The sequence below is a fragment of the Schistocerca nitens genome, chromosome 3 (assembly GCF_023898315.1).
Source record: "Schistocerca nitens isolate TAMUIC-IGC-003100 chromosome 3, iqSchNite1.1, whole genome shotgun sequence".
NCBI classification, from domain to species: Eukaryota; Metazoa; Arthropoda; class Insecta; order Orthoptera; family Acrididae; genus Schistocerca; species Schistocerca nitens.
Window position 1 is genome coordinate 632,172,539 of NC_064616.1, and position 20,915 is coordinate 632,193,453.

At 39.4% G+C, this 20,915-nt stretch overlaps 1 protein-coding gene across 2 annotated transcripts in view; it reads left to right on the forward strand.

Annotated features, from left to right (window-relative positions):
• The first annotated feature begins 2,285 nt into the window (after positions 1-2,285).
• Positions 2,286-20,915, forward strand: part of LOC126248575 (cullin-2) — a 190,678-nt gene continuing 172,048 nt past the window's right edge. The window contains exons 1-3 of one of the 2 annotated variants that reach the window (XM_049949681.1): positions 2,286-2,424; positions 12,351-12,492; positions 20,192-20,392. In XM_049949681.1, the coding sequence (XP_049805638.1) occupies positions 12,374-12,492; positions 20,192-20,392 (320 nt within the window). In that variant the 5' untranslated portion in view covers positions 2,286-2,424; positions 12,351-12,373. Of the gene's footprint in view, positions 2,454-12,350; positions 12,493-20,191; positions 20,393-20,915 lie in introns of both variants that reach the window. The other variant, XM_049949680.1, reaches the window with a different exon arrangement.

A 20,915-nucleotide genomic window follows, 5' to 3' on the forward strand; every position in this document is an offset into this window, starting at 1 on the left:
AAGTATATTGTGATTTTCAAGAATGAAATCTTCAAATACTACAACTGAATTATTTTGACAATTATTTAATCGCATAATTTCATCATTATTTTCATGAGAAACTGTACTTTTCATTAATATTATCATAAATTTATTCACAATTTTTAATAAATTGTTGATATATCTGTTGATCTAACCTTTTAGAATTAATGTACAAATGATAAGTTTAATTCCAATTTAACAATAATTTAATTGAATTTATATCAGATGTTGATCTTGTAGGACCAAGAATTGATGAACAAAACATTATTGTAAATATTCCAATTTTCGGTACTATTAATATTTAGTATTTACTGTCACTTATGAAAATAATAATTTGATCGACTTCAATGGTTCAACCGTTACAGTTATTTTGAAAATGGCTATGAAAATTTTTTTAGCAGGATCGAGAGTTATCAGTTTTTCTCTTTTTTTTAATGAAAAATCTAAGAATAATTTAAATATTCCATACAAATAAACAGAAATTAATATGAACATTGGTGATGGATGGATTCATCCAAATCGTGAGAGATTATATATGTTACTTGATGTTATTCTTGCAGATGGAACAGATTTTTCAGCATTTGGTGGTAAGTCAAATTATAAACTAATTGATAATTATGCAGTAAAGCTGTTCGATGTTATTACAATTAAAAAAGAAAATAATATTTTGTCTATACTATAGTATCTGTTTATTCCTTCATCAGTTGTTATTCGTCTGTTGGATTTTGTAAAGGATTTTAATGAAATATTCTGGGTTGCAGATTGAACAATAATTTTCACTTGGAGTTCACGTTCTGAAGGTTCTGTTCTTAGATGGACTACTAACAATGAGAATAGTGCACTTTTAAAATAAACATGAAAGACAGTGTTGAAAATTTAGTAAGTCAACTTAACAGTTATAGTAATGGTTATGCAGAAGTGATCACCAAATTAATGGAAACGGAAAAAAATCTTTCAATATTCCAAAGTCTGTAATTTTGATAACTAAATATAGTCAACAGATTTTACTACTTTTAGATGATAAATATAAAATTACTCTTCCACATCGTTATACTAAAATCTTTTCAGAAGACAAAGATAAATTAGAGAAAATCGTTATTTTAAGTCTTATATACTGTGGTAAAAAACAAAAACAAGCTCGTTGTATTCATGTTACTAAATTTGACTAAATTTTAAAAGGTTTGTGTTTTTTAAAATAATTAAATGAATAAATTTAGTTTGTTCAAAAATTGTTCAAATGGCTCTAAGCACTATTGGACCTAACCTCTGAGGTCATCAGTCCCCTAGACTTAGAACTATTTAAACCTAACTGACCTAAGGAGTTCATACACATCCATACGTGAGGCAGGATTCGAACCTGCGACCGTAGCAGCAGAGTGGTTTTCGACTGAAGCGCCTAGAACCGCTCGGTCACAGCTGGCGGCTTTTAGTTTGTTAGAAATTTAATTTCAATTGAATATTTTTTGTTTAAATGTAAATTTCGTTCATAGGTATAGTTAAAATTTTAAAATTGGGATATAGTCAATTAGATTTTTAGTGAATTAGACTTCTCATTTTTTAGTAAATTGAAAATTTCGCTCGTGGATACAGATAATTTTTTAACCAGGGGATACAGTAAAGCTAAAATATCGAGATATATTAAAAAATAAAATCTTTGTCCCGGAACTGTAATAGATATACTACTCCCCGTGAGTAAGTGTGACAGGACACTTGTGTTTCGAAATACAGCGAGCAAGGAGCAGTGGAGGAAGGAAAGTGGCATAACGAAGTACAACCAATTTGTTGTGACATAACAGAACTTGCGGCACTTAAGTTGCGCCACTTAAACTGAGAGTTCACACATGGAACTGCAGTATACCATTAGCTGTGACGGAACTTCTCTTGCGTGTGAGAACCCAGTTGACATTCACCCCTAGGTTGGCAGCCGAAAGATATTAATCGGCGGTGGGGGTAGAAAAATGGCGTCACAAAGTTAAAGTTGTTAAAAATGGCGCCACAGGAATTTGGGTGTCTTCACATGCAACTTCGGTGACGCCATAGGAGTGGATTCCAAGTGGCGTCACATTTATTGCATGTGGTAACAGCTAAACAAGCTTACTGACCGATCTGAAGTTCTCCTCATAGTAAGCTGAAGTTCCACGGAAATTGAAGCTTACACTTTCGCAACGTCTTATTCCATGGAATGAGCATAGTGCTATTACTTCTGCCAATAACGGTTGCAAATATACGAAAGTTGTAACAGAATCTTTGGCTGTTTGTTTGCCGTTAAATCGCGGGGGAGTCTGGTGTGTGTATGTTTTGTATGTATGGGAATCTTTGGAGTATCCATGCTTCGGCAGTGAAAGGAAAGATAAAAGTTGTTGCAGGTGTCGTCAGTCAGATGCGTTTGTGTACTATGTTTTGGTGAGTGTTGTGTTGCGTAAATTTTTGGGGTAGGTATTTTGTTTGTGTTTTAAGCTATAGTTCAGAAAAAAAACGAGATGTTGTATGGCTTTATTTTTGTAATTTAGTTATTTCTAGATTCTGAGCTATTTGTATTGGTGTTTGAATTATTTAAATTTGAACGGTGTATGTTGTACTATTGTTCCTGTATTTGCTGTGTGCATACCGTGTTCGGTTCATGGTATGTTGCAATAAATTTCCGAAAAATATCTTGTTTTTTATTAGCAAGTACAATTTAATGCAGCTGTCATTTTTAGGTTCACAGTAACCGAATTGAGAGTTGTGACAGTGTATGGTATTAGTAGTGTCGAACATTACAGTGGTCATTCTGCAAGATGACGACAAATGTCTGATAGTTGTGCTACTGACATACATATATTTATTTGTACTCACGCATACAGTGTTCAACGCTGTTTATTAGTACCGAATGAACGAAATATTCCGGGATTACTGTAGAATGTTGTTAGTTTTGGAATCTGATGAAATCTTATACGAAAAAGCTTTCATTCCTTCTCCCCATTTTGTATATGGAAAGTATAGAAGGTAATGTGCTTTGCGAAGAATAATTCTGTGTAGCCAGTTGACAGTGGAACTGAAAGCTCGTGGTCATATAAAATGATAGTTCAGTAACAAACCAAATGTCTTGTATTTAATTGTTTAACTGCGTCTTTGCATTAGGGGTTAAAGCGTTTGCTAATGACAGGTGCCGGTACACAGATTAACTTTTTAGTTTCCATGTCGTGTTCGGTTTGATTATATTAGCAGTTTAATTACCGTGTACTATGAGGAATGCATAGATTCCGTGGAACACTTTCTATCTTTGAGTTAAATTGAATTTTACCGCACTTAAAGTATGAATACGCCAAAAGCATATTTCGTTTTGACTAATTTGCGAAGAACATAAACTTTCCATAACCCTTTCCTTTAACCACACTCCCCAGTTTGTTTATTATTGAAGAGTTTTACACCTTCAGGCATTTTAGTCTTCCACGTTTTCATTGTTGTATAGGAGAAACTGTAGGAACTGTTTGCCTGTATTAGTAAGTGTAGTTTGTCATATTTAGTATTACGGTCAAATTGTTTTGCATAGCGTAAAACCATTGACACTGAATGTCATTTTGAGGAGAATAGGCTCACTTTACTTTTATTTGAGATTAATAAAATGTTCAGATTACTAGCCAGCAGTCCCGTCACAGTGTTCCTGTGTTTTGTAGATCACTTCAGGTGTCGCTGGAATGGAATGTTTTGATATGTTAATTGTTTGTTTATTTTCCTAATCTCCATGAGATTGTGGCAGACGATGCAGTAGTAAGGTACTGGACTCAGATTCTGGAGAATAGTGGTTCAAATCCCCAATCAGCCGTCCAGATTTAGGTTTTCTGTAATTTTTGTAAATTACTGGGATGTTTCCTTTGAAAGGGCACAGCTGATTCCCTTCCCAAATAACACGTGTGCTCAGTCTGGAACATCTTCAAAAACAAATAGTACCATTTCATCACTTTTGTGTTGTTGTGTCAAATCATTTCCTTCCACAAGGAAGGTTGGAAAAAAGTGCAAATCTTTGTAACTGTCCTAATTGGTGATAAGTAGTGAGCCACAAGGTTGAGGCATCAAACGGGTATCTGTTGCACCTCTTGCACACCACCTTTAATATGTTGAACATTTAATGCATTGCAGTTTAGTCCTGAGAAATAACTGTTGCTCTTGATGTCGGCTGAGTGACCTAGTTAGCAATCCAGAGGAACCAGAGCATATGACCACAATCCATTTCTTAAAATTTTATCCATAACATGATTGTTATTAATGGGCAGACACAACTACCCTACCAACAAAGGCTAAGGAAAACCTACTGTGCTATATGATGTTCATTCATGAGATTTGTATGATTCGCCAATCCTGATGGGCTAGATTTTATCAGAGTGCATTTTAAACTTCAGCAGTAATGTGACAGTTAAACAGATATTATAACACTTTCAATTTAAGTAAAGGAATCCCTATTGTGGTAGTTCATTCCTTGCAATTGTTTAGTTTTTGGGGGAAAAACCTCATTGGTGGAGTGTTTTGGGGGAAGAACATAGAAAAATGTGAGGTTTAGGCCTGACTGATATGATTAGTGGTGACAGATCATAAGCTTGGATTTTCAATGAAACCACTCTCATATTTGCCCAGAGTTGTTTAGGAAACCACAGAATACCTTAATCTGAATGTAGGGTGGAGATTTGTCAGTGCATTGGCCACTGTGTCACTTCACTTTGTAATCCTGTGATTGGGCAGTGCTTTCCGTCATGTGTTTTCTTCAAGCAACTGTACTGATGTTAGTTTCAGGACCTATGCTCAAAACCTGCCTTGTGTAACATGTGGCACATTTGGTCTTTACATGTTGTTGTCGTCATAATAAGTTTCGTGTCTTCTACTGGACATTTCCTGTTATAAATTCACATGATGCAGCTGATGATATTCTGCTTGAAAATACTCAATATGCTTAATTTGGAAAACTGAAATTTGCAATAGTCCATTCTTTTGCTTTGTGTGATGATTTCCTTTGTGATCTTCTCAAGAAACAGCACATTAATGGAGTCCGCTAAGTGAGTCCAGAGCAGTAGTCTATAGGTGATGTGACTGTGGAACAAAGCTATTGTTGCATAATATGCTTTTCAGTGTTCACAGAAGATATAGGACTCTGGGAATTTCCCAAACACTTTTATAGTGTATCGTTGCAAAATGAGTTCGCAATCACTGATAAAACCAAGATGTATAATGGCTTTTGGCTCACCCACAACTATGATGGTATATAAATTATCAGTGTCATCCTGCTTGGTTTGTTTTTATGTATTTATTTGTTCAAGTGGAGCTACTTGACATTTCAAAGCTGTATTACATGAACAGCAAATGTTTCACTTGGAAAATGAGGTTGTGATATCTCCAAACTGTAGAATGTGAGTACTAAAGCCTAAATCATCAACAAAAAATCAGGAGTGGTCAAGGGCATAGTATAACTTCACAGGGCACCATTTGTTTATGTGAGACTGTTCCTGATACCAATTAAATCAACTCTCTGTTACAAAGATAGAATTGAAGACTTGCTAAAGCAATTTTGTCACAACTATTAGTTTTCAATTTACAAATCTGGACCTTTTTAAGTGTGCAATCACACTTTCTTTAAGTTTACTCTGTATTGGTGGCACGGACTCTTTTTTTCTGAGAACATGGTTCATCCTTTAGTCAAGTACAGAACTGCTTTTTTCCAAGGTGTTTCCTTCTTTGAAATCTTTCATCTGTATAAACAAGTTACTGCCTTCGAAAGAAGTGAGTAGTAAACTACTTGTACTTTGTGACAGGAAGGAGCTCCTTTAAAGGTACTTGTTAATAAAAACACCCAGGGTTTGAAAAAGAGCTGATACCCTGAATGAATTATCACTCTGCAGTGGAACATGCATTGATTTGAAACTTTCTGTAGACCTGTAATGTCTGTCATGTTTGCTCTTTCATTGACATTTTGTGGTAATATTTTGAGTTTGCAACATAATGATACAAGGTGCATCTGAAAAGCTTGATGAGTGGTCTCGGAAACTAAAAGAAACAATAGTTACAAACAAAATTTCTTTATTGACCCTTAAGGAGATCACCATTAGCTATGACACACTTCTGTCATTAGTTGTAAAGCTGTTGGAAACTGTCGGCAAAGGCTTCTTGTGGAATTGCTTGAAGAACTGTGGAACTGCATTGTTGGATATCATCATCATTACAGAAGATGAGATTTGGTACTGCAAGTATGATCCAGAGGCCAAGCAACAGTCAATGGCATGGTCTTCATTGTCTTCCCTGCCTCCCTTGGGTAGAAATTCATGATGGATCAAAACCCTGTTGTCAAAAATTCATTCAACATCATCTTAATCTTGGATTTTGTCGGCTGACTTTTTTTTTTGAGAGAATGGGTCAACAACAGACACCATACCATTTACACTTGAATGGTCTCTAAATCGTATTGGTAGCACCAGGCCTCATCTCCCGTAATGATGCAAATATCCATCAATGTGTGACTACGGTGTTTCGTGTGATTCCATGAGAAGTGTTTGCTGAGAGTTTGCAAGTTTTACCACCAATGTCAGAGGCGTGTATTAGCTAATGGCAATTACTTTGAAGGCCACTAGTGGTATTTTGTTTTTAACTCTTGTTTCCTTTATTTTTTGAGACCATTCACAGAACTTTTCAGACACACCTTGTACAAGGATGCCATACAGACCCTGTTTTTCAGGGTAGAATCCTGTAATATCTTGAAGTATGTCTGACAGATGGCAGTCATAACATTAATGAATGTATTGCATTGTGTCATTTCAAGGTTACCCTTGTCCATCTTTCTTTCCAATCATTTCCCAGACTCCCTAGCTAGTGCAGTTTCTTTAAATTTCCCATCCCCAGAACTAGCTATATTAGAAAACATCTACTTTGTACACCAATAAATTCTTTTTGTACCTGCCACTGTCATTATTGTTGTTATTGTCATTACTACTCCTACTACCCCCTACTATTACTATTGCTATCAGTATTAGTGGCAAGAGCAGCAGCAGTAGTACAAGTACTGCCAATATTATTTACTCAAAGCGTCACTATAAACACTCAAATCATTTTAATACTATTTGTCATATTAAAATTGGCATTTCTTAGGTAAATATGATGTAAAAAAGGTATTGTATGTGTGAAAACATGGTCCGATGTAAGAGAGGGCGTGATGGCCCTAATCAGATCAGGTTAACCACTCCATTACAGAACCAGTCTTGGACATGATGATGAAATCTGTTGAAAGCTGAAAGACAGTTGTCTGTACAATCTTGCTAAACAGTTGTACCAGAAAATATTTTATTTAGGGCTAGTACTTTGTCTTACTCTAGGCTACTTTGGGAATACCCAACAATGAAAATGAGGTTTCTCTGAAAAGGTAATTGACATGGGGTTCACACCTCCCAAGTGACCTGTGACTGTTTTGGTTACCCGATGTCAACCAGATTGGTTGCTTCCTGCTATCATTTGCTCCATCCCCAGTCTATGGTGGACTCCACTAACCTTAATGAACTTCAGCTGATATGTTGCTCCACTCACAATTCCCCTGTTAATTTCTGTCAGTTCTTCCCCTCCTTTTGAGAATGGTTACTGGTTTCAGCCACTAATTCTGGCTCAAGAATCCCTGTATTATGTGGCACCATTTTGTCACTTTGTGTTCTGTAGCTTCATTCAAAGACTTTTTGCCAAACATTTCAGCACCTCAATTACAGTACTGCATCATCTAGTTGAGGTAGGATGTACATAGAATAATTATGGGCAAAGTTTAAACTGATTGTAAGTCGCACTCTTGAGGAGTACAGGCCAAGTAAAAGGATTAAGGACAGAAAAGACCCACTGTGGCTTAATAACAAAATTCGGAAAATGCCAAGGAAACACAGGTTGTTGCACTCTGAGTTTTTTATTTTATTTTATTTTTTTAAAGAACACAAAACTTTCTGAAGCCAGAAGTTAGTAGATATTTGTGTGTCCATAAAAAGATCAATGAGCAAAAAAATTCTGGTCCTGTGTAAAATTGGTTAATGGATCAAAGGCTTATATCCAGCCACTTGTTTAACAGTCTAGTGTGGCAATAGAAGACAGCAAAATTAAAAATGAAGTTTTAAATTTCACATTAAAAAAAAATCATTGCATGCAGGAGGCTCATACAGAAACACCATTGTTTGATCATTGCATAGACTCTATTAAGGAGAACATAGAAATGGGCATCTCTGTCATTGAGAAGCACCTGAAAGATTAAAAAACAAATAAGTTACAAAGTCTGGGTGGGATCCCATTTTGGTTTTATGGAGAGTACTCTGTGATATTGGCCTTTTTCTTGGGCATCAGCTCCTTACTTGGTTTGCATTTATCACAAATCTTCCACCCATCACAAAGTTCCAAGGAATTGGGAAAAAAAGGCAGGTGTCTCCTGTGTATAAGAACTGTGCAAGTGCAGACCCAAAAAATTGCAGACCAGTATCCTTAATGTAGGTTTGTTGCATAACTCTTGGAGCTTATTCTAAGTTTGATTATAATAAATTTCCTTGACATAAAAAGCTTCTGTCCACAAATCAACATGGATTTAGAAAGCATGGCTCACGCAAAATGCAGCTTGCGCTTTTCTTGCACAATGTCGTGCAAAACATGGATAAAGGGCAACAGGAATATTCCATCTTTCTGAATTTCCGTAATATGTTTGACAAAGTGCCACATTGAGAATGTATGAGCATATGAAATAGGTTCCCAGATATGTGGGTGGCTCAAAGACTTGTTAAGTAATAATAGAATCCAGTATATCATCCTGGATGGCAAGTGTTCATCAGAGACCTGGGTATCATCACGAGTGCTCCAGGGAATTGTGATATGTTGGTCAGTTGGTTGGTTTGGGGGAGGGGACGTAGCAGCGAGGTCATATTGGATTTGGGAGGGATGGGGAATAAAGCTGGCCATTACCTTTCAAAGGCACCATCCTGGCATTTGCCTGAAGCGATTTAGGGAAATCACGGAACACCTAAATCAGGATGGCTGGATGCGGGTTTGAACTGTTGTCCTCCGAAATGTGAGTCCAGTTTGCTAACCACTGCACCACCTTGCTCAGTGGAATTATGATAGGGCTGCTGCTGTTCTCTGTATACACAAATGATCTGATGGATAGTGTGTGCAGCAATCTGAGACTGTTTCCTGATAACACTGTAGCATACGGGATTCAGTGTGATGGATAGCAGCCTTCTGTTTGTGTATATAAATGTAAGTTAATGCACATGAGTAGGAAAAACACTGCTGTAATGTTTGAATATGCCGTTGGTGGTGTGCTGCATGACACAGTTAAGTCCATTAAATGTCTAGGTGCAGCATAAAGCAGTATGAAATGGAACATGCAACATGTGAGGTCAGGAGTAGGGAAGGCAATCATCAGCTTTGGTTTATTGGGAAATACTAGGAAAGTATAGCTCATCTATGAAGGAGACCGCATATAGAACACCAGGGCAGCTCATTCTCAAGTACTACTTGAGAGTTTGGGATCCAAACCAGGTTGGATTAAAGTAAGACATCAGATCAGAGGTGCGCTGCTAGATTTGTTACCAGTAGGACTGATCAACATGTGAGAATTACGGAGATCCTTCATGAACTCAAATAGGAATCCCTGAAGGGAAGACGGTGTTCTTTATGTGAAACACTGTTGAGAAAACTGGGAGAACCAGCATTTGTGACTGACTGCAGAATGATTCTACTGCCATCAACATCTGTTTTGTGTTAGGACCAAGAAGACAATACAAGAGAAATTAGGGCTCGAATGGAGTCATATAGACAGTTTTTTTTTTCCTTGCTCCATATGCTGTTGGGACAGCAAAGGGAATGACTAGTAGTGGTATAAGGTATTGTCCACAGTGCACCATATGGTTGCTTGTGTAATACAAATGTAGACATAGGTTTGATAATTTTTCGTCTGTCGTCTTGATGGGGTAATCAGTCCTATTTGGTTCGAGTTCCTTTTGCTGTAGTAATCATGGTTTACATGCATGAATTACAGAGATCTTTGATCACATGTAGCGAGGCATTTTCCAAGGAACCACATTTGTGTTTTATAAATGAATTACTCATTGCTTCATTTTATGGCATCTTTAGACTACTGACATTTTGATGCTTTACTTGTATGTTGCATAGATAGTCCAGATGATATGAGCATTGGCTGTGAAATGCAGAGTTCTGCATTCATACCACAGTTTGGCACACAGATTTAATATACCACCAAGTTTCAAGGCAGCTCACACTCCACTGCAGAGTAAAAGATTCATTCGGGTTTAAAACTTGTCATTTTCATTTGTTTCACAGTTAAACTCTGTCTTGTTGTCAGATAATATTTGTACACAATTATGTATTATAATTATAGTCAAAGATCAGCTTCCATTGACATTGTTTCCTTGAAGGTATTTTCTCCATCTTGAGGAAGTTCAGAATTAAGATTGAGTGGAAAGATAGTTTAGCAGATGAGACATGGAGAAGAAGGCAGAAACACATAGAGACAAGAAAAATGTGAATAGTGTTATTTTCTGGAGAGAATCCTAAGAGTCATATTTGTGCTGTTAACATTCTACTAGTGTCTTTATTCCAAACAGAACATAAAATATTTCACTATACAGCCAAAAGTATGCAGACACCCATTGCTGTTAGCTCCAAAGGCAGCAGTTATAATTTACCTACTCTTTCCTACCATTATAAGATTGAATCTTTGGGAAAGGTCTTTCAGTACATGGAAGACAGAAATTATTCCCATTTTCCTGAAACTTGCTGAATAGTTGGGCTTATGGATGGATTGGCTAGGCAAATAAACGTTGTAGCTCATCCAACAGTGTTTATTTTGGTGCTTTGAGCAATCCAGTAAACCATCTACCATATTAGCATGTGCTCATCTGTGTACCATTGTTCATCACTCTATAAAAACTTATTCCACTGCTCCACAGGCCAATGATAGTGTTGTTTGAACTTGGAAGAGCAACATTCTTTATTGATTTTTGTCGTCATTGGCACATGGGTAGAGATGTAACAGTGAGAGTAGTCCAGTTGCCTCTCAGTGGACACGTTTAATAATTATAGATGTCTGGTGATTGGTTTGTGCAACAACTTCATTAGTTCCCATTCTGAACAGCCTCCATACCTCTCTGTTATTGGCCCATTCTGAATGGCCTCCATGCCTCTCTGCTGTTGGCCCACTCTGAAAGGCTTCTCTCTCTCTCTCTCTCTCTCTCTCTCTCTCTCTCTCTCTCTCTCTCTCTGCCCTTGACCCGTTCTGCATGGCCTCCCCCTCTGCTCTTGACCTGTTCTGAATGACCTCCCCCCTCTGCTCTTGGCTCACTCTGGATTGCCGCCAACTCTGCTCTGGGCCCATTTTGAATGGTTCTTCCCTGTGCTATTTGCCATTGTGGACATTCGTTACCTCTCCTCTTGGCAGTATTGAACTGCCCCCGGCCCCGGCCATCCTGGACGACTACTGCCCCCGGCCCCGGCCATCCTGGACGACTACTGCCCCCGGCCCCGGCCATCCTGGACGACTACTGCCCCCGGCCCCGGCCATCCTGGACGACTACTGCCCCCGGCCCCGGCCATCCTGGACGACTACTGCCCCCGGCCCCGGCCATCCTGGACGACTACTGCCCCCGGCCCCGGCCATCCTGGACGACTACTGCCCCCAGCCCCGGCCATCCTGGACGACTACTGCCCCCGGCCCCGGCCATCCTGGACGACTACTGCCCCCGGCCCCGGCCATCCTGGACGACTACTGCCCCTGGCCCCGGCCATCCTGGACGACTACTGCCCCCGGCCCAGGGCTGTTCTGGATGGCTGCCACCCCAGGCCGTCCTGGATAGCTGACACCCTGGACGACTGCCAGCCCCTGTCCCAGGCCGTACTGGACAGATACCACCCCCGGCTCTGGGCCATTCTGGGCGGCTACTGCCCCCGGGCTGTCCTGTTTGGTCTTCATGCCTGGTTCATCCTAAATGGCCCCATTCTGCTGTTGGCCAGTTTTGGATGTTGCCCACCTCTGCTCCTGGCCCATTTCGAATGGCCTCTCCCTCTGCTCTTGACTGTTTTTAAATGACCTTTCATTCTGCTCAGTGCCTAGGAAGAACTGCTTTGTCCTCCATTGGCTATTCTGAAACAACTGCCCCTCTGCTTGTGGCTTATTTTGGATGACATTCTTCCCCGTCACCCCCTCCCTCCCCCACCCCACACCCTCATGGCTGAATCCCTTTCTTATGTTGTTAGTGACTCCATTGAATTTCTTGAGCTGTAGTTGTGGTAAATGTGAGCAAGCTGTATTTCACAAACATGTAATTTTTTGCTTCCAGATTGTGTGCAAGACACAAGAGACATGTCTTTGAAACCAAAGAATGTTGATTTCAATGAAACATGGAGTGCTTTAAGAGAAACTGTAAAAGGAGTACTAACACTTAGTTCTGTACCTCGGTCTGTTTGGAATGATCGCTTCAGGTAACAATTGAATATCTAGTATTATTTCAGTTTATTGGAAATTTTATTCACACTCATTCTTCACTATGCATGTTTGACACTTAAGTAACAGCCATTTTTCAGTGAGTTACTTTATATGCAATGAGATCTTTCATTTCATCCTTATAATTGTGCTTGAGGATTACACTTATGTTTGTGAGATTACCACTTATTATGTAAGTTTATACATTGCTTTAATACAGTTAAACTAGTTTACCAATTTGTGAAAATATGGAATTGAAATTTCATTAACCTTTAACATATTTATCCTTGGGTAGTTGTTTTTTGATGTTTAACACATCAGTTTAGATTGATGTTATCAAACATTGTAATGTTTGTTTTAAAACTAGACCAAAAGGAAAGAAAAATATTGCATTATTTGCTGTAGGTCAACTCAAAAGTGATGACAGAACGAATAGGTTGCAAAAGGTCATATGTAGGACTCTAGTTGATAACTGTATACCTTCAGTGTAGTCATAATATACACTGACAGAGAAGAATTGCAGCACCAAGGAGGAGCTGTGTGACATAAATGAAAGTTGGTAGGCATGTTTCTGCATGTAAAAGATGATGACTATTCAAATTTCACTCCAGTCGCATAAAAGTGGCACGAGTAGTGCCACTATGAGGATGCAAATCAGGTTTGTTTTAAATACATGCTGTAACGTTCATGGGTGTTAGTTACCTCTGAGATTGGATGTGGTGAGTTGATCTTGGTCAAGAATGCCTTGAAGGTGACAAAGGTGCCATTATCAACACCTCACTGAGTCTGAACGAGTTCACATAATAGGCTACAAGAAGCTGGATGTTCCTTCTGCATTACTGCAGAAAGAACTGGCAGTCATATAGCCACTGTATGTGAGTCCTGGCAGCAATGGTCACAAGAATGTATGGTTGCTCTCGATGGCCATGTGGCACTACTGAGAGGGAAGACCTTGGTTTTTGATGTATGGCTCTGGTTCATTGTACTGAATCTGCAGCAGCAATTTGAGCAACAGTTGGCAGCATAATGATACAACAAACTCTTACATAGTAATCGGTTAGTTCAAGACAGCTCTGAGCCAGATGCCCTGTAGTGTGCATTCCATTGACCCCAAACCACTGCCATTTGTGACTTCAGAGGTGTCAAGTGAGAGCTCATTGAAGGGCAGGGTGGAGGTCTGCTATGTTTTCTAATTTAAGCTGATTCTGCGTCAGTGGCAGTGGTGGCCACATGTTGGTTAGGGGGAAGCCAGTTGAGGGCCTGCAACCAACCTGCCTGCTAGATGCATTTTACCCACACCTGTAGTTGTGGTATGGAGTGGGATTTAATATGACAGCAGGAGCACTGTCATGGTTATCCCACACACGGTGACTGCAAATTTGTACATCAATCTGGTGATTAGACCTGTTTTGCTGCCATTCATCAACAGCATTCCAGGGGGTGTTCTCCAACAGAATAACACTCACCCACATATCACTGTTGTAACTCAACAAGCTCTACAGTGTGTTACATATTGCTTTGACCTGCTAGATCACTAGATCTGTCTCCAATTGAGTATGTATGGGACATCATCGAATGACAACTACACCATCATCCACAAACAGCATTAACCATTCCTGTGTCGACCAACCAAGTGCAACAGGCATGGAACTCTGTCCCACAAATTGATATCTGTCAGTTATATAATGCAATGCATGCACAATTGTATGCCTGCATTCAACATTCTGGTCATTACACCATTTGTTAATGTACTAGCATTTCACATTTACAATGGCTTATCTTGTGCTTACATTAACCTGTGATCTTACCATGTTACTCACTCAAACATGTTGCCTAGATAAATATACACTACTGGCCATTAAAATTGCTTCACCAAGAAGAAATGCAGATGCTAAATGGGTATTCATTGGACAAATATATTATACTAGAACTGACATGTGATTTCATTTTCACGCAATAGATCCTGAGAAATCAGTACCCAGAACAACCACCTCAGGCCATAATAACGGCCTTGATACACCTTGGCATTGAGTCAAACAGAGCTTGGATGGCGTGTACAGGTACAGCTGCCCATGCAGCTTCAACACGATACCACAGGTCATCAAGAGTAGTGACTGGCGTATTGTGACGAGCCAATTGCTTGGCCACCGTTGGCCAGACGTTTTCAATTGGTGAGAGATCTGGAGTATGTGCTGGCCAAGGCAGCAGTCAAACATTTTCTGTATCCAGAAAGGCCTGTACAGGACCTGCAACATGCGGTTGTGCATTATCCTGCTGAAATGTAGGGTTTCGCAGGGATCGAATGAAGGGTAGAGCCACGGATCGTAACACATCTGAAATGTAACGCCCACTGTTCAAAGTGCCGACAATGCGAACAAGAGGTGACCGAGATGTGTAACCAATGGCACCCCATACCATCACGCCAGGTGATACGCCAGTATGGCGATGATGAATACATGCTTCCAATGTGCGTTCACCGCGATGTCGCCAAACACGGATGTGACCATCATGATGCTGTAAACAGAACCTGGATTTATCCTAAAAAATGATATTTTGCCATTCGTGCACCCAGGTTCGTTGTTGAGTACACCATTGCAGGCACTCCTGTCTGTGATGCAGCGACACGGGTAACCACAGCCATGGTCTCTGAGCTGATAGTCCATGCTGCTGCAAACGTCGTCGAACTGTTCGTGCAGTTGGTTGTTGTCTTGCAAACATCCCCATCTGTTGACTCAGGGATCGAGACGTGGCTGCACGATTCGTTACAGCCATGCGGATAAGATGCCCGTCATCTCGACTGCTAGTGATATGAGACCGTTGGGATCCAGCACGGCGTTCCGTATTACCCTCCTGAACCCACCGATTCCACATTGCTACTAACAGTCATTGGATCTTGACCAACATGAGCAGCAATGTCGCGATACGATAAACCGCAATCGCGATAGGCTACAATCCAACCTTTATCAAAGTTGGAAACATGATGATACGCATTTCTCCTCCTTACACGAGGCATCACACCAACGTTTCACCAGGCAACGCCGGTCAACTGCTGTTTGTGTATGAGAAATCGGTTGTAAACTTTTCTCATGTCAGCATGTTGTAGGTGTCGCCACCGGCGCCAACCTTGTGTGAATGCTCTGAAAAGCTAATCATTTGCATATCACAGCATCTTCTTCCTGTTGGTTAAATTTCGCGCCTGTAGCACGTCATCTTCGTGGTGTAGCAATTTTAATGGCCAGTAGTGTATTACTGAAATTTCATTACTCTACATTATTTTTTAGTGTTATGATTTTTTTTTTTTCCACCAGTGTACATCCATATGTTGAAATTGAAAAGAGGACAACAACACTGGGAGCTAAGGGACAAATAGGTTTCTCACTCTGGTCATTAATGCCAAATCAGTGAATGCTGTGGCGTAGCATGGTTTAATCTCCAAAGTGCATTAAAAACTGGCCTTGTACATAATTAATAAACCATTGAATCCACCACGTATCACAACTGAGTGGGTGCTTAGAAAATTTTTACCTTAATTTTGATGATAACATTGCCTTTCTAATGTAAAATGTTAAGTTGGTGAGACTCTAATGAGTGATAATAACTGCATTGTGTAATGAGGATCATGGGACAGAACATAGTGTTCTAATGAAGTGTAGGTACAATCAGCAGAAAATAAAATGGGAACTGTTGCAGTCTAAGATACTGACAGTAGATTTAGCATTTGATGTGTACTAATAAGTACAAGAAGTAGTACATCCAGTTTAAATGGTGATTGCCAATCAATCCCAATAGCAGCTACGAACAGAAAGTAAGCTGAGATAACTTGGAGTGGACCCCTACAGAATCTTAGAGAATGAGGCAAGTCAGAAGGTGGTGTCAATAGGCAATTGGAGCACAGCAGGACATCAGAAGCCTAGGACAGTATGGAAGGGTTAAGTGTTATAAAGAGTTCTGAAAAGATGATACCTGGGCACTGGAAAGCATATGTTAAAGATCAGTTCCAACTAGAGATTTGGGGAATGCCCCACACAATTGTAAGAAACAGAATAAAATCACAGACTGTCTTTCACATTTTTAAGAAAGGAGATGGGACATTAAGAACTGATTGGAAATCTTTAATCAAAGTATTAATGAAGGCTGATTTTGAGAATATGGAACTGTAGCACCATCTATGTACAGAAATGAAAGCTGCCTACAAAAATGACAGAGCGGTAATCCCATTTTCCAAATAAGTAGTACATGTTACAGTAACTAAACAGAAAAACATTGGTAGCAGAGCTGATTTTGTTAGGTGTTGGTTAACTTGGCTTATTTCTTTGTAGCCTTTCAGCACTGAGTGCTCAATACCATGCCCCACTAAGGGCAAAGTTGTAAGTACTAATCTCATTGGCTTCTGTGATGACAGAATTCAAGTAGGTAGGTGCATGCGGTAAGATTTCCTTTTTATCAAGTATAATTGTATGTTTGTTTACGACATTGTGTTTGGTAACAACAGATTTATCAAAATCACAATACTTAATGTGTCATCGTTGCTCTGTACAGCATTCTGAAATCATTCATATTTACTGACCAACATAACTGCTGCTACATTTGTAAGGAATCTTATGTTTCAGGAATATTGGGACCAAGACAGTCTAACTGGGTGCAGCATCTTTCTAATTTTCTTGTGTGGTGGGAAAAGGAGTGAATACTATGTATGCTCAGGGGCTGCTCATTTTATTTGTTGTAGCTGCAAAGAAAGGGAGGAGTGCTATAGGCTAATCATCTTGTGATGATGATCTCCATGTTTTCATTTTTCGGAGACTGCTGGCTTCATCTATCATTCACTCTCACCCTTCTTCCCAAACATCTTTCTCGAATATCTAATCTTGGAATCCAGGTGGTCCTTGTCAGAAACAATTTTAGCTCTATATATCAGTGCATTTTAAACTGCTCCCTTTTGGTCTGGGTGATGGAAGCTTTGCACACTTAAGGTATAGGTCAGTATGTCTTGGCTTATAGTAAACAGTGTGACCAAGTCACCTTCTCTCTCCAACTCAGTGTAAAACTTCATACGAAGTGTGAGTACTATTGATATTCATAATGATCAGGTGTGAAACTTTGATCCCATGTGGGCAGATCGTCAACACAATGAAAGAACGGTGGAAGAAAAGGTGCAGAATTTAACATGTGTTCTTTTAAATTCTTAGTAAGAAAAATAGCCACTTGCAGTGATAGCAGAGGAAGTCGTTGAAAGTTTGAGATCACATACAAATCTGATTTAACAAGAAATCTGTGAAACGAAAAGGTTGATAGCTAAAAAGTATTTCCATGAGAGATAATGAGTGAATGAGACTAATACTCTCTGTCATTCACAGTGGTTTCCAGAATGTGGATGTAGATGTAGGTTTACCAGAATTTGGCTTGAGGCTGAATGTGAGAATTGGCAAAGCACTGAAGCTTTTGCAAGATTAAGTCTGTTAGTGGATAAGTTAACAAATGTTGCAAATTTTTGGGGTCCTTTTGGATTTTGGGAGGAAATTTCTGGGGTCACGGCAGATGGAAGAAGTAAGCAAAGTAGTATCTGGGTGCAGTGAGGAGCTAGTGGGGTAGATCGGTGGGGCATTGGGGCGGGGGGGTGTTCTCTGAAAATAACTCGAGTATTGTTAGATAGTACTATTTTTAGAGGCTCTGTACCCACAATCACTTTTCTTGTACAGATGGGAAAGTATATACTGTATCCTTACATACAGCTTCTTCTTCATTGAGGGGAAGATGGGTTCCTACATGACAGCCTGCTCATATATCATCTGAAAGTGTTCTTCCTAACCACTAAAGATTGTAAACACCTTGTGAGGTCCCAGGTCATACTGATATCTTCATGATCAGGACCCAGGTCTATTGTGTTCTGATTCTTTTTCAGTGCCTCCTTCATGACTATTGATCATCACATTTCCAGTGGCTACAACAGAGGAAAATTAAGGTTGAAAAACCTGTCTACTGTGAGTTTGTTAAAGGTGAAGCTCTGGCTTTTATTGTGGAAGTATGACAAAAGGAACACAGCATGCTGTTTTAAACAAATCATTCTGTCATTCACCTTAATATTTTATGGAAATAATGAAAACTGAAATCTGGATGGTCAGATGTAAATCTGAACTGTTGTCATTTTGAATATGAGTTCAGGGTCATACTACCGCACAACCTCGCTCAATCCAATGGCTCCTTAAAAACCTTTGTCTATATAGTGGCAACCAATCACCAATAGTATTTACACTTTGATACCTGACATCCTTTCCACACTGAAAATTCTCTCTCACAGTCCATCTGCAGATCTGAGCATTTCTTGCAAGTATGCTCTAGGTTTTTCCAGGGTCTTCGTGGACAGGTGCCCCACCTCTTATCAAAGCTACAACCAGATCTCCCACGCAATATTCACGTGTACACCTAGTACTCCCAGCAACCCCTATGAACCAACTAGAAAGAAGTCCCCTCTAACTTATATCACCCCAGATTGAGAACAACTTAACTACATTCTTTCTCTGGGCTTCGGAGCTTCCTATCGTTGTGCCTGGAAATGGGAAACAGCCTTTCATACAATCCTCCCCATCTCTCCCAAAGTGGTTTTCTACCATCACCCAATTTACAAAATATCTTGGTCCAGTCTTATCCTCTGAATACTCCCAACTCTTTGTCACATATCACATGTGATGTGGCCATGTGAAAGATCCAGATGCAAAGATGTATCTTATGCATCCACCTGGCACATCCTATTCCAGTCCTGTCACAGATGTACCCTACCTCCTCTGAGGCAGACCGCCTGGGAACGCAGTTATATCGTAGAAAGCCTGGGAATGCAGTTATATTGTACACCACCTGGGAACGCAGTTATATTGTACACCGTTTCTACTGTAATTTCTGCTTTTATTGCAGTATCACCACCAACCAGTTGTCCATTCGAATGAGTGACTTCCACTAAATTGTGGCCAAAGGCAGCCACCGGCACAGGATGTCACTGAGCACAACACGATCTCTCAATTTCAGTGGTTACTTCATAACCTTTGTCATTTAGCTCATGCCTCCCTTCCATCACCGCACCGCCTTCTCACCCCTCCCTCAATACCAGATGATAATTGTTCCTCCAATCCCACAATTTCCATGGTCTCAGTTTCTGCCAGTCCCTGTCTCGTTCATCTCTGCCCCCATTTCCATCCTCCTGCCTCCGTATCAAACTAATATTACCAGCGTGATTTTCTGATAAACAACCTTTTCATGTACTTCTGAGAAATATATTTAGTATTTCTAGTCTCAGAATTATGAACTCGGCTGTTTAATATTAGAAATGGTTTGTCTAAACCTGTATTTTCCCAGAGCAGCATACCACATTTTAAGCATATGCATACTTGAAGCACACAATGCAATTGCAGTATTGGAACAACTTCTAAGTATTCCTCAAAATTATCCAAATTTACTCAATGATATTTTCAGTAGGTTCACAGATGTTCCATATTTTAGATGATTATGTAATCACTGCCGTAGAAACTTTACGTGATATTTTTGATCAGTATTAAAACCCACTAGTTATGTATGTTGACTGTGATTTGTTTGCTGGAGCCATGTTTTCTTTAAATATTTTCATATTTTTCACAGGCATGTAGATATTGTATGTTGAGATTGTTTGTACTCGTCTGCTTACAAGAATAATATATTTTCTGTTTGTTGCAGTGATGTGTATTCACTCTGTGTTGCGCATCCTGAACCACTTGCTGATCGTTTGTACCTGGAAACAAAAGCTTTTTTAGATGCCCATGTCAGATCTCTATTGGAACAAGTGCGAGCAAATGGAGAAAACAATCTTCTCAGAGCATACTATCAAGCTTGGAGCCAGTATAGTCTTGGCTGTCTTTATCTGCATAAATTGTATTTGTAAGTTAAATGTATTACATGTATCAGCTTGGGTAGCATGCATGTTTAAATGTTTTTGAAATAGTTCAGTATTAATGAGAGCATCAACAGTATTTCATTTACATCATTTAATTTTCTAATATGGCAGGTATTTGACTTGTGCTATAGAATTGCTTTATTAATTTTGCAGAGGTGGAGAGTACTTAACATGCGACAACAGCGTACATTACCAGTAAATATTCCCATTAGAATAGCGACCAGGTGGTGTGATAATGAGACTATAGTAGTAACAATGCTCATCAGAGATAATATTGTTAAGACACAATGGGAAATATACCAGTTGACTGGAGCTGATTATGATACACAAGCACAGTCAGTTGCCTCCCTTTTTGTGAGCTAATGAGGAATATTGACATTTGTTTTCTTGTCATGTTCGATATGCAACAACTAAATATGTACTAAGTAAAATGGTAGCTAATGTAGCACTGCTAGTAAAGAATGGGTTATTGATTATCAGACAGAAGTTAAGTAAAATTGCTATAGG